The following is a 13,789-nucleotide window of genomic DNA, read 5'->3' on the forward strand; positions in this document are numbered from 1 at the left end:
TTTAAAAGGATTAAATGACAAAAGGATGATTGACCTCTCAAGGCCCCTTCCACACTGCTAAGAACATTCTGTTGCTTTACTGGAACACACCAATAAGATGTATTTTGTGGATTTTATAATTTTCTAAGATCTGTTCTAACATCTATCAGCATTAAGAATTCTAAACTGCTTCAGCAGGGAAACAATGAGAACACTGAAAAAGGCCAGATCTTATTGCTTGCAGAAAAGAGAGGGAATTAATACACACAAATTTAACAAGACTTGCTGCTCTGCATCAGATTTTTTGTGGAAAAAGGATGAAACTGAACCAGAACGGCCTGGAAGTCTGTAATGGGGAAGAAGAATTAAGGTGACATTAAGAATGCAAAACATTCTCAATCTGAATTTCTCCCACATGGCTACACAAAAGGAGTTTGAAATGGAGAACTGTGTAGCATAGTTGTATTCTTAGACTCTGTACCTTCTCCTGTGTTCCTTGTCAAGTGCAACTGAAATAATATGATTACTGTCTTTTGTATTCTCTTTTCCTGCTGAAAACCTTACATATGTTTAACAAAATGGACTAAAACCCATTTTTAAAAAATCTTTAACAAAGAAAGAAGGGAGAATTACCAAAACCTGCTCTTTGCCTGCTAGAGAGGAAGTGTCTCCTCAGACAAAACACAAGTGTTTGATCCAGAAATCACATCTACTGGAAGAAGAAACATGATCTGAAAACGAGATACAATACAACCTATTGTAAGAACTAATCTCAATACCATGGCACAACTGTTTCTTCAGTTTAGAAGGAGCCACTCTCTGCTAAAACAGTTAACAAATTAAAAAAAAAAAAAAGACTATTATGTCACAAGTCTCCATCTAACAGAGAACAGCTGCACTGCATCAGATAAAAGGTCTGCAGAGTACATTCTTCCTGCAACAATGACCAAAAGTGATACCAAGCTATTCCAGGGCTACAGTAAGGTGAAATGAATAGTTTCATGACCTGTCAACCCAGCAAGATCTAATTCCCTTGTTTCCTTTGACACTGTCCCTCAGGCTGAGCTTTAGCATCTAATAAAATGCCAAGCTCTGATCAAAGTTACCTGACTTTCATCCAGCATCAATGCTTTTCTCTCCTGCCTAGCCCAATCAGCTTGTGCTACAGTTTCTCTCCTCTGCTTATTTCCAGGCTTCTCTCTTTTTTCCCAGGAACTGAAGCTTTTGAAGCTTTAAAGAACCTCCCTTCTTTGAGATCAAGGTCCTCTAAAACTGGTTGAGCTCAGCAGCCAGGAAATCAGCTCTTGGGGGAGGACAGAGCACAGCTGGCTGCACCAGGAGACTTGCATGAAAAAACTGTGAAGTGTATTCCAGTTCAAACAAGTGAGGCCATCTATATATCTTTATAAACAGCATTTATTCTACTGAAATACCAAAAAACCCCAACAAACCAACTCAAAAAATCATCAGGCTGAGAGTACGTAAACCCAATTCTTGATGGGTCAAACACTCAGCTCAGCAGGTAACTCCCTGTTAAATTCTTTTCCTCCACATTTCTTTTTGAAAATGAAGCTACATATATCCTGTACTACCCACATTATCCCATAAAATTAGGCACTAAGTGTACCTGTAAAACATGTTTGACCTGTTTCTGTATGTTTTTACTTAAAGGGGAGTAGAATCATTAGAAAAAAATAGGTATTTATTGAAGAAACATGTAATTTTAATGTAATTACTGCAAGATCTTTTTTCCACATAGCTCCTGATGAAAGAAATTGAGGACTGAGAGCAAAGAGTCCATCAGCAGAACTTTCCAGTATTCACATCTGAGAGAGAACAGTCAATCCTCTCAAGTTACTCTGAAGCTCTTCAAGTGACATTACAAAGGCAACAGGCAGGGATGTAGAAGAGATGGCTGAAGTGGGAATGGCTGTTCCACATCCCACCACTCCTACTGCCAACACAGCACAGAAGCACAAACCAGAAACCTTCAACCACAAAGGAAAACTCCCTACCTACCAAAATATGAAAGTGAAGGCAGCAGCTTTAAAAAGACACATAAGACTGTTGAAGAGTGAGAAAAGGAGAAAAGTTTTCCTTACTGTCAAGCTGTATAACTCCAGTAATCACAAGTGAAGAAGATGAAGATGGGGAGATGAACTCTACAGCTGCTTTTGGGTTGTTTGTTTGGTGGTGGTGGTGGTTTTGGTGTGGGTTTTTTTTTCCCCCAAAAGATTAAAAAGGGTAAATACAAGATTAAATAAGATGAGAGAAAACAAAGCAAAATCAATTACTTGGTTCCTGGAAGTCTCATATCTTACATCAAATTTCTATTATGCATGGCTGTACTTAAGAAGTGAAACCATCAGAGCCTCCCCTTCCAACAGGGCAACATCACTGCCCTGATCCAGCAATTCCAAACCCCTACACATCATTCAAAAAACCACTCTTGTCCCTACTCATTATTTTCAAGTGCCATTAAGCTGGAGCATAGTCTTGACATTTATTATTTGTCACAACATTACTGAATCTATCCAAGTGGCCAAAGGGAACAGGCATTTACAAATTTCAGCACAAGAGCAGAAAACAAGTGTGTAAGACTGGTCAGATCTGAAACTCCAAATGCTACAAGAGCAGACATTTGGATTTAAATTAGCTATGCAAAAATATCTGGTTTTGTTCAGTACTGCTTGACTGCAGAATGGAAATGCTTTTTGCAGATCAATGAAATTCCAACACCTTGGCAGGGCTAGCTTATCCATCATAAAGAAAGTTAAACTAACAAGTCTAGACATTACTTTTCTGAGACTTTTTAGAACAACTATTAAACAGTATCTTCTCATGTAAGCAGATGAATGTGAATGGATCCCTACTACATGCACTGTCTGCAGTTTGAAACTGGCCTGTTAGAACCCTGCTACATTTGAACAACTTCCAAAATGTTACAGACCTGCTGAGCTAAGGACATATGAAATCAGCCCAGAGGAAATGCATTTTGGAATGGAATACCCTTCCAAACCAAGCAGCCTCTGTGTTTTGGCACTCTTGGACACCCTGGCACTCAGCACTAAGGAAACAGCACCACTGAACAGACTCTGACTCCTTAAAGTACTGCTGTGACACAAGTTTTTTCTAACTCAGAGCTACAGGCCCACAGCATGCTGAACACTGCTGTAAGTCAAATGCAAAGGACAGCTGTTTTACTCATTTCACCATTAAAAACAGGGGTGAGGGGAAAGCTGACATATAGGAATGTTATACATACCTGTCTAAATTTAGCTCTAGCCTCCTTTTCCTTCATTCTTCCATGTGCAACCAGATAGTCAAACACCTCCCCTACAATTCAATAACAAGATACATTAATGCCAATTTCAGAATGTAGAGATTCTTCTCCAGCAGTTGCCCACAGCAACTTCACTGGAATTACTGTATTTCAAGTTTATGATTACAGGACAGCTCAAGAGAACAAGGCACAGCTGCTGTGCAATTTACTACACCATCCTCTCTTTTACAAGAAAATAATGAGTGACTGGATATACACAAAGGAAACCATTTCCTTCCAATTACTTAGGATAGAAACTGAGCAGCATACTTCTGTTTTGTAAACAAAGATGACATCTACCCCTTCACAGACTTTCTCACAAGAGTTTCTTTGGCTTCAGAAAAAAAAAAAAGTTTAATACATGAGAACAATTGATGATATTTGTAAATGCCATCATACCAGCACTAGAATTTTAATTTGTGCATGTATATAAAATGGTTCTAAACAAAATCTAAAACCTTAGCTTTAACCTAGACTTGGAAGAGGTACCCACAAGGAAGATCACAAGAATGAGCACAGCAGGACACACTGATAAATCCCTCACACAACCATCATACCTGTGAAACACACAGAACAAGGCCACTGTTGTACAGCTGCGCATGACCAAAGATTACTGAAGATCTGTGTTTCAGTTTTCCCCTCTTTAATCAATGCAGTCATTTTAGAGCACATCAGTACAGACTACAGTGTTTGAGCTTTAGGTGCAGGCCACTGGCTCATGAAACACTGACATGTTTGTGAAAGCATGGGAGATTTCTCTACTAAAAACCAACAGTCATGTACGTAAGAACTACAAACACAGAATAATAACACAGCTTTTAAAAGTCCTCACTAGTATGCAAAAACCATAAAATCTTCAGAAGTGGTTCAAATATTTAAACATTCCCTACTGAGAAAGGAAACATGGTTTTGTAGACAGCTACCTCACAAGGGAAGAGCTGAGTAATATCATATTTATTTTTTTAAAAGACACAACTCCACCAGATTGCAATAAAAAAAGGAGTCACACTGCAGGAACAGCAACCACTGAGCCATCTGAGGGAATGTCAGGATTTCCCATAAAATAGTTTTCTTTCTGCAGGGTATCCTTAAATACTCAACTCAGGTAACTCTCCCAAGCTGTATTTCACAGCTATTTCTCAAAAAACCTTGAAGCAGCAAACCTGAACACTTCTTCATAATTCAGGGGAAAAGACACCAGGGAAAGAATTATCCCCAATTTATGTGAAGTGCTGCAGCTGTAGCAATCATGTCTTTCATCCTGCAGCCAGAGTTCATGTGCAACAAGATGACCTCCACCTTGATAAAGAGGAAGCAGGGAAGGTGATGCCTGCTCTGTGCTTGCCAGCCATTCCTGTCTTGCACAGCATGGCACATCAAAGGTACAGCTCTTGGCCTTTTAGACCAGAACAGTGCTTACCTCTCCCTTATCACCCCAGGAAAGGTCCTCACTCTTTTAGAGAACCACTGGCCTTTCTTCCTCCTAGAAGCCAATCACTAGATGGCAATAAGACTTCACTTTTAAGTCTAATACTATCAAACAACACAAAGATGTCTCCCCAAACACCTGTACTGGTCAATATTTTAATGGGATTATTCCCACTCTGTTCCTGTTTAAGCAAACCTTGGCTGAGCATTTAGGAAGCTGCTGGAAGAAAAGAGAGGCGGGTAGAGAATCTTGCTTTATTTGCAGCAATTGATGAAACTTCACATAATCTAATGTAAGAGTCTGAATTCAACACTGATTTTCTCTGAAAAAAGTCTATCTCCTTCCTGCCCCTAAAGAAAAGCCTCAAGTGTTTGAGATTCCCAGATGCTGGTGCTCAAGGGTCACACTGACAAGCTGAGTGATATTAAGTTCTAGCCAGCAAGGAGTAACTTAAGCCTGAATACCTTAATTCTGGCTCTGGTGAAAATATCTGACACTGCACAATGTGCATTTTTCCATCCCCTGCAGAATCAGGAAGAGCATTTAAGCTCCTTCTAAAATGGCATAAGGCTAAGCCTAACAATTCATGACAGTAGAAGGCCTGTGATTAAGATATGTAAGATGTCATCAACATCTAAAAACAGAAGTTGCAGTGCTCATGCTTTTGAAAGCAACAATTAAAGAAACACAGAAATGTTTCATCTGAACATGATTTTACCAAATATCTTATACAAAACAGGACACCAGAGGTAGAGAGCTGAATACAGTAAATTGAGAACATTAGTATTTGTTATGGGCAGGAACAATCAGTGGTTGAGAAAAGATTCCCAGTTAATTTGAGTTGTGAAAAAAAAGCAAATGTTACTAAGTTGTAGTAAATTTAGAAGCTGGTTTTACAAGTTACATGAATTATTTATGTTGACCAAACAAGTCCCAGTGAATATTAAAGATTTTGCTTAATATTTTACACTACCTTGACACAAATATTTGTTGAAAAAGAAAGCAAAACTTTCAAGAAAACAAGTGCTTTCTCTCACTTGGCAATCTGCTTAGAGTGTCACTGCAGCAAAGAGGTACTTACCCCCACTTGCATATTCCATTATTAAATAGAGAGTTTTTTCAGTTTCAATGACTTCAAATAGCTTCACTAAAAGAGAAAGACATTTAGTCATCAGTTAACTAGCTGCAGAAGCATTATGTTAACACCCCACAGAATCCTGTGAGAGAAAAATGCCCAAACTGTTTGCCTGCCTCTTGATAATATCAGACTATTTACTCTAAAGAAGCTTTCTGTCTAATGCTCCTAAGCAGAAAACACTATAACACATTTGGTCAACTCATACAGAACAACATATTCTCAAGAACCAATACTTTGCTTCATTTACATGGGAACATAACTGAACTAAGCAGAACATGCACAGATTTGAGCATCAGCAACAGCCACACATGTGCACTGAACTGACACATGTGGTGACAAATCAGTTACCAGCCTGCTGACACTCCCACAGGAGTATCACATTATTTAAATGTACAAACTTGAAAAAATTCTTGACCACTTCTTGGTTTTGATATGCTAATTTTTAAATGAGATTTTTTATTTTTTAAATTTTAAATGTTAATTTTTAATGAGAACCTGAATTCAGTCAAAAATCAATACTATATTTAAAAGGAGCAAATTTATCAGTTAGCTATGCAAATAACAGTTCTGTGCAATGGGATCACAATGTTTATTTTATTTTTTTAAACACACAGTTCTGAAATACCAGTTATTACTGCTATCTTAGAGTAAATTCACTCCAGCGCAAAATAATCTTTTAAACTCATGCCACAGCAATCTTAACAGTGAAAAAGCTAAAACTTCTCCAGAGATGGAAATTATGTGAAAGAAACAAGATACCTATATTTGGATGATTTAAGATCTTCATTATTCTTACTTCTCTAAAGAGCTGAAATAAACATAAAACATTAAATAAGTTAATGAAATCACTAACAAACAGCCATTCTCCTTAAAGATTGAAGACTTTGATATAGTAATTTAAACAGAAAGGGCAAACATTATTAAACATGATCAATGAAGTTCATGAAATAAGCACTTTTTGAAAGGAAGAGTTAAATGCCTGCTTAACACCCCTCCCAAGCAAATCAACACTCAAAAACATGCAAACACCCAGAAGAACTCTAAACAGCTCAGGAAAGCAGTGATCTTAGCCCTGTGGTTTGCAGACTTTTGAGGTCAGAAGAGCACTGTGAGCCCACACAGCTTCCTGCTGACCAGCACATCTCACACATCTTTCACTCCCTTCACAAAAGTTCAGCTCCAAATTCTTGTGAATCCCCACCAGAACACCTTCAGAAGACCACTGCAGTATGAATTCAGCATTCTTCAGGACACTGTTAAAGCCCAAGAATTCCTGTGCTACAGCAGCAGCTCACAGGTGAAACATCAGCTGTTTATATTGTGCAAAAACCATGTTATCCACCTACAGCAGCAAGTTCTGCAGAGAGCAGGGAAGACAAGGGCAGCCCTGAGCCCTTCAGAAGCGTTGCTGCAAGGCAACTGAGGCACAGCAGCCCTGGGTCTGCCAGCACAGCTCCCCTGATCACCCCCAGACACTGCCCAGGGGCAGCACCCTGAATGTACTGGCCAAAACTACCAGGGCACAACACAAATGGGGCTTTCCTGACCCCATCTGCTGCTTCCCTTCCTGCAGGCACTAACCCTGACTGACACACAAGGTACAGGAATGATTTAACAGAAATACCTCACAAAACAAAACACACAACTTCCCCATATAAAAGCACCCCATCTCTAGCCCATCCCAGAAGGATGATGGTGAGGGATAACTGCCCATTTCAAGCTGCAGGATGACATTATATCCCCTGCCCTAAATCCAGAGATTGTGTACTGACTGTAAGGATATTGTCATGTTTCATGTCCTGTCTGTCCCTCCCCCACTGCCAATACCTGTGTGAAGAGGGCTTTGCTTGAGTAACTATTTCTGAATATTTCAATTTTGCCTGTCACACAGAGCAAACTCCGTCCTTCTGCAGCTTCATGAAAATATGGAGTGACATTTAACAAACTAGAAATGAAAGCAAAGTCATGACTGAACAGTTGTAAATTATTTTCACCTCTCTTCTGCAAAAGACTATTGTAAGATACACAGAAATTCATAACCATAATACTAAAAATGCCACAGGTGGTGTTTCTGCAAAATGAAACATTGCTTTGAACAAAGCTGGTAAATAGCAGATAAATGTAAAGCAGTTCCAAGATAAAATATTATTACAAAAAAAGCATAAATACTCTTGTATTCAGAAAACCAAAGAATTCTCTTTTTATGCACAACACTACATGGCAGCCAGGTGTTTGGCTGTTCTCCCTCTGCAGCTCACCCATTCCAGCCCAATGTTCTTCAGTGTCAATTATTTTCTAACAGCATGCTTCAAAAAGTGGGAGTAATCAAGAGGTTTTACTAGAAACCTAACACAAATTTCTACAGGAATATCAGTAACTTAACATCATATTGAACTTCATGTAAAGAGACCGAAGCAGAATAGAATTCCACAGCTCCAGGTGAATGCAGACATAGGAAAAAACCCAAGTTTTGTAAATATAGAATAGGGAGAACAGCATAGTTGATTACAGTAGGGAAAAAAAATGCTGCTAGAGGATTTGGCTCAGGTCAGATTTCAGATAAAGTGAAGAAATTTGGTATGTCTACACATATTAGTAACAACCCAAAAACTTGTAAGTGTATTTACTCAGTAACAGCAAAGAAAAGGTGAAACTTTGTAATAAAAAAAGGTGAAACATTAGAAACAAACAGAAAACAACCAAAGAGTCAACAAAGCAAAGTCCTTGTGCCTTTGTGATTTTTAATAAAAGAAAATGCAAGGGGTGGGTTTTAAATAAATCAATAGGACAAATTCACAATTCGGAGACCAGCTGCCCTAACCATGCTCTGCTTTCTGATATTTCAGAATCACAGAATTTCTGAAATGCCAACATCTGGGGAGCAATCCTCACTGCACTGCCTAGGAGGCCTTCTCCCTGCTACAGCACCAGCTGGGATTGGCACACTACCTGAACAGAGAAAAAACAAACAGTTTTCCAAATGCTTTTAATTATCTTGTTACCCAGGTCTGTGCCTGACACTTTGCTAGATGACAAGCTGCTTAAATGAAATCATGACTGATTGATCAAGTAATTATTGGCCATGCAAAATAGTTTCAAAACCTCTGTGCACACGTTTTCTTTATCCTCTAGAGAGGTAAAATTGCCTTCTTTTCTTTTTTAAACTATGTTATTTCTGGAGCTTTTTCATATGTAATCAGACAGGGTAGACTACATCATCTCTCTCTTGATCATCAGGAATTTAAAAGCTGTTGAATCTATAGCTATTTTTTCTTGCTTTTCATTCATTTCAGCTAAACTGGTGTATGTATAATATATTCTGAATGCTCCATTAATACTTTTAGTCATAGCTTATATAACTGAAAGGCTCTTATCAGTTGTTACAATTTCAAAGAGAGTTGGATTAATTCACTCTCAATTGGTACCTGATATCTTCCACCCCCAATACCCAGATAAAGCCTACAGGGTCACACCCTCACCAAAACACTGGTCCACAAAATGACTGCTCTGCTTTACTAACCCAAATGAAGCATGTCAAAAAGCAGCTTCTCCTTCATGAGCCATTTGTTCAAGTGGGTGACTAGGAACAAGCTCTTTTAAAAAACAGACTATTTCTGCCTCAGAGGAAATTAAAAATAAAAATACTTGAGAATAGGATACAACCACCACCAAACTGTAATTTTAGTTAGATAAATGCACTTTAGATCATGCATCCTTAGTCAGTTTATCTGTTATGTGTCACATTTTGACAAAGATGGGGATATCTGGCGAAATAGATATATTTATCTATAAATTCCTGACATTGTAATATGTGTTATAGTCTGTTTCTGACAGAGGAATAAAATGTACACATTTATACATACAACTTTCCCAAAGTATTCTGGATAAAGGTTTTACAGATTTTATTATGTGCATCAGCTTCTAGGAAATGACCTGGTAACTATCATCACACAATAAAATTCATTGCAAACAGCCAGGTATGATAAAACCTCACACCTCTGAGGTTCTCTACCCACAGAAACACAGAACAAGGTGCAGTATCAGAAAATGTAACATGAAGGTTCTCAATACAGAAACTTATTTTCTTAGTATTAGGAAATTACTGGTCATAATGAAACCATAAAGGCACACAAACAACTGAAAACAGTTCTCATCAGTTTAATTTCTAATACTGAGTTCCAAAACTACTCCCAGCTTGTTGAACAGCTCATTTTCCGTCAACAGGAGCTCTACAAACGTTTCCAGGCAAAGACAAACATCCTTAGTCTGCCAAACAAATGGCTTTCAGCTTTGTTGTGGTCTGGTCCTTTGAGTGCAAGCCATGTCAGATACAGGAAAAGAATGCCATTTAATTAATGCTGTGAGCCAAAAAACTGAATAAAAAAACCCCAACGAACCAGCAATGGAAGCTGGTTCTTTTAGGTTAACTCTCTTTGAACACAGCAAAAGACAGACTAGAAGTGCTCCCACAGTAGCTATCACAAGACTGTAACAAATTATTTTAAAAATACTGAAAAAGTTTGCTGAAAAGTGAGTCAGTGCCAGCTGCAGAGCACCAACCTCTCCTGGTCACCTTGTCCCTTAAAGGAGGAGGCTTTTCACAGGATGTTGTCCCAAGCCAGCTCAAGCCTGACCTGTGTATTTGGCTTCTCCTGGTAACTGCTCACTGAAATATGCCCTACAACTAATAAAGAACCTCAGGCAAAAAGCCTTTACACAATACAAGTTTGCCTCAAACTAAGCACAACTTGGAAACAGAAAGGGATACTCATTACAAACAGAAGGGCCTGAGCATTTAAAATTCTCATACTTTTCTTGCAGTTCTTAAAACACTGCTTGACCCATGGTCAGAAAGGACATGAACCATGTTAAAATTGATGTTTAAGAACACTTAAATGCTTTAACAATAAATATTGCCCAAGTAAGTGGCAAAACATCTGCACATAATGAACAAAAATATTTGGCTGAGGAGCCAAGTTCTAAAACAGGAAAATGAGAAATGATTTAGTGCTATTACATGGGCTTGCTAAAAAAACCCTTGCATATAATGGCATTGGTAAATCAAAGGGAAAAAAAAAACCAAACTGTTTTATTTTTTGTTTAGGAGGAAGTGAACTCTGTAGCATCAGCACTTGTTTGCAGTGAGACTAAAATCCATTGGAATAAAACACACAAGTCCATTTGTGGAGAACAGTGACTATGACTAACACCGCCAGCATGGGAAAAAACCTCTAAGAATTCCCTTTTCTTTCAAAGCAGGGAAGTACCAGTTACAGCTTCCTCTTCACTAAGCAAGAGCAGCAGAGCAGTAATTAGGTCCTAAAACAACAGTACAGAGTAGCTGCATGTGGCTGCCACAGAACTTCCTCAGCAGCAGACAAGAAACCCGACCCTTCAGAGCCGCGCTGCTGAGTGTCAGCACAGAGCTGTCAGGGAGGGCATACCAGGAATGGCTGCTCCGGAAAGCAAAGCCTGTCCCTAACAAGGTTAACTTCTTCCTGGCAGCTGAAGTATCGATGTGCAAGACGGAGCACAAAGAAATCACAACTGGCAGCCTTTAATCACCATTTGTTTCTCCACCTAAGGATGACTCGGGCATGCAGCTACACCGCAGCTGAGACGCTGCACACCACACCCTCTTCTGGGCACAGCCCTTCCCTCCCCACCATACCTCAAATATTTTATCTCTCTCTGCAGAAGTGCAGGACCAGAAGCACTTCCATCTGAGCTTCCCCCGCATCCGCAGGTCCTGTGTGCAGCCATGAGGCTGCGGCGCTGCCGGCAGCGCTGGGGGAAGGGGAAAAGGCTTGCAGCACAAAAAGCCCTGGTCAGGCAAAGCTGGCAAGTTGTATGCTGGGCACTCACTCTGCTTCCTATGGCAAGCAGGAATTTAATTTTAATAAAGATGCTTTCAGTTTTTTAATTGAAAACTGATACACCTTACTAAACTCTTCTTGTCCTCGTATATCAAGCGAGCTTAGAAACAAAAGCACATTTGCAATTTCACTCCACAAATTTGATCTGATATCTGCCCTGCCATTTGGTACTATTCTTCCAGACTCCCAGTTAAGAAATCCAGTGGTACACAAGATCACACTACAAATCACACTTCATAATCTAATTTTATAAATTGTAAATAAAAATTAAATTACAACAGAGATGGAGCCGTGAGTGGATGCTGAGCCAGCTGAAACCCAGGAATCAAAGGACCATCATGCACACTTCCAGCTTGTAGCTTTTCCAGCTGAACATCTGTGATTTGTAAAAGGTTTGTGTTGTGCCCCCATATGAGCTCAAACTGGCATCAGAGCCCAATCTCAAGTAACACAGTCCACATTTGAAGGACTATGATTTTACATTTTTAACTGAAAACATGGCCTCTTTACTTCTCTTTGACCATTCTTCCCATGCCCTGGTATTTCCCATTTTTATCACACACTTTGTTTCACTTTCAAGTGCTTCAAGCATTCAACCATTTTTATTTAGGCATTCCAAGTTGCAATCTGCCACAGAAATCAACTTTATCTAATCCATCATATTACCCAATTTGCACTTTATTTTCACCCTGCTTACCCAGAAACCACCAGTAACCTCAGGGACTAAACTGAGAAAAATTCTGAGAAAAATGGAACTAGATTATCTACTTTTACCCTGTCTACAGAGTCATACAAAGCTGCCACCTGCTTGGATGACGGAGCCTTTCTTCTACAGGTTATTCTTTGCCTCTCAATGAAACCATAAAATGTAAGAACTTGTGTGTTTTTCCAATTTACTTTTGCACCATTAATCTTGATAAAAAGTCTAGTCAAGTGATCTTTTTAGTATTTGCATAAAATACAAATGTGTATATTCTCCAGTTTGCTCTAGTTATCCTCTTTCATTTTGTTTGCAGGTAAATTCTGCATATTCTCTTGTTCAAACAGAAATATTTCAAGGGGGTTTTTATCAAAGTACTCAAAAGTAAACAAAAAGCCTTTGACTGCAGAACTTAAAAGGACAGAGCTAGAGAAGTCCCAAGTAAAAGTAACATTTAAATGTACTTCCTGCACGGATTCCCAAACAGACTGGGTTGCCTAATGAAAGAGCAGGGTTTATCACTCTGTACTAAAAAGATAAGGTGATACAACTGTAACAGCACATTAAACATTCAGAGCTAGAGGGAAGAAACCAGAATAGACTTGGCCCAATTTGTTTCACACAACTGCATCACCTCTCCTGCTGCAAGCTGCATGAAAGGCACAGATACTGCCTGGCCTGCAGTCCACAGGCAGTGCTTTCAAGGCCAGTTTAAGAGGACAGAACATAAGTTTTGCATTTCTAAGTTTAACAAAGCAACAGGCACAAAGGAGACATGGGGGCATGACACCAAACCACAGGTCCTCTCTACAGAGTCAGCTCTGCTTGGAAGACAAAGGAAGTGGCAAATACCACTGTTTTCTCAGTTTACAGCTCCACATGAGTTCAGCTTGAACAACTGCAGGGCTGTCAGAAATATCTGTTACAAAACCAGTTATTAAATACAGTAGTCAGATGTGTGCAAAGGTATGCAATGCTTCAGATTCTCCAGCACAGGCATTCAGAGTTAATGGAAGAGGTGGGGAAGCAAACAAGTTATAATAGAGTTGAAAGATTAAATGTAAAAACGTACCTTTTGTAGACTAGTTGGGTTCAGCTGTGTTTTGTCAATTATTTTTATGGCAACCTAAAGGAAGAGTTCATGATCAGTATTTTCCATAGGAACAATACCACGTTATTACAACATGCTCAAATCCAGTAACAGACATGGAAAACATGAAAATTACACAAAAAAACGCTTAAGGTCCTTCTGCAAATTATACACTTGTATTTAAACTAGAAGCAGGAATGGAAAAAGCCTGGTATTTTAAGGATATTAAGATGAGAAGCTTGCTGAGTATTTGAC

The 13,789-nt window shown here is 39.0% G+C and overlaps 1 protein-coding gene across 17 annotated transcripts in view; it reads right to left on the reverse strand.

Annotated features, from left to right (window-relative positions):
* MARK3 (microtubule affinity regulating kinase 3) overlaps positions 1–13,789 on the reverse strand; it is a 60,978-nt gene that overhangs the window by 28,375 nt on the left and 18,814 nt on the right. For all 17 annotated transcript variants that reach the window (XM_064714337.1, XM_064714328.1, XM_064714333.1 and 14 more), the window contains 4 exons: positions 13,517–13,570; positions 6,628–6,676; positions 5,812–5,877; positions 3,245–3,315 (listed from right to left, as the gene is read on the reverse strand). In XM_064714337.1, coding sequence (XP_064570407.1) covers positions 3,245–3,315; positions 5,812–5,877; positions 6,628–6,676; positions 13,517–13,570 — 240 coding nt within the window. The remainder of the gene's footprint in view (positions 1–3,244; positions 3,316–5,811; positions 5,878–6,627; positions 6,677–13,516; positions 13,571–13,789) is intronic.

Source organism: Zonotrichia leucophrys, chromosome 5 (genome assembly GCF_028769735.1).
Source record: "Zonotrichia leucophrys gambelii isolate GWCS_2022_RI chromosome 5, RI_Zleu_2.0, whole genome shotgun sequence".
Taxonomy (NCBI): domain Eukaryota; kingdom Metazoa; phylum Chordata; class Aves; order Passeriformes; family Passerellidae; genus Zonotrichia; species Zonotrichia leucophrys.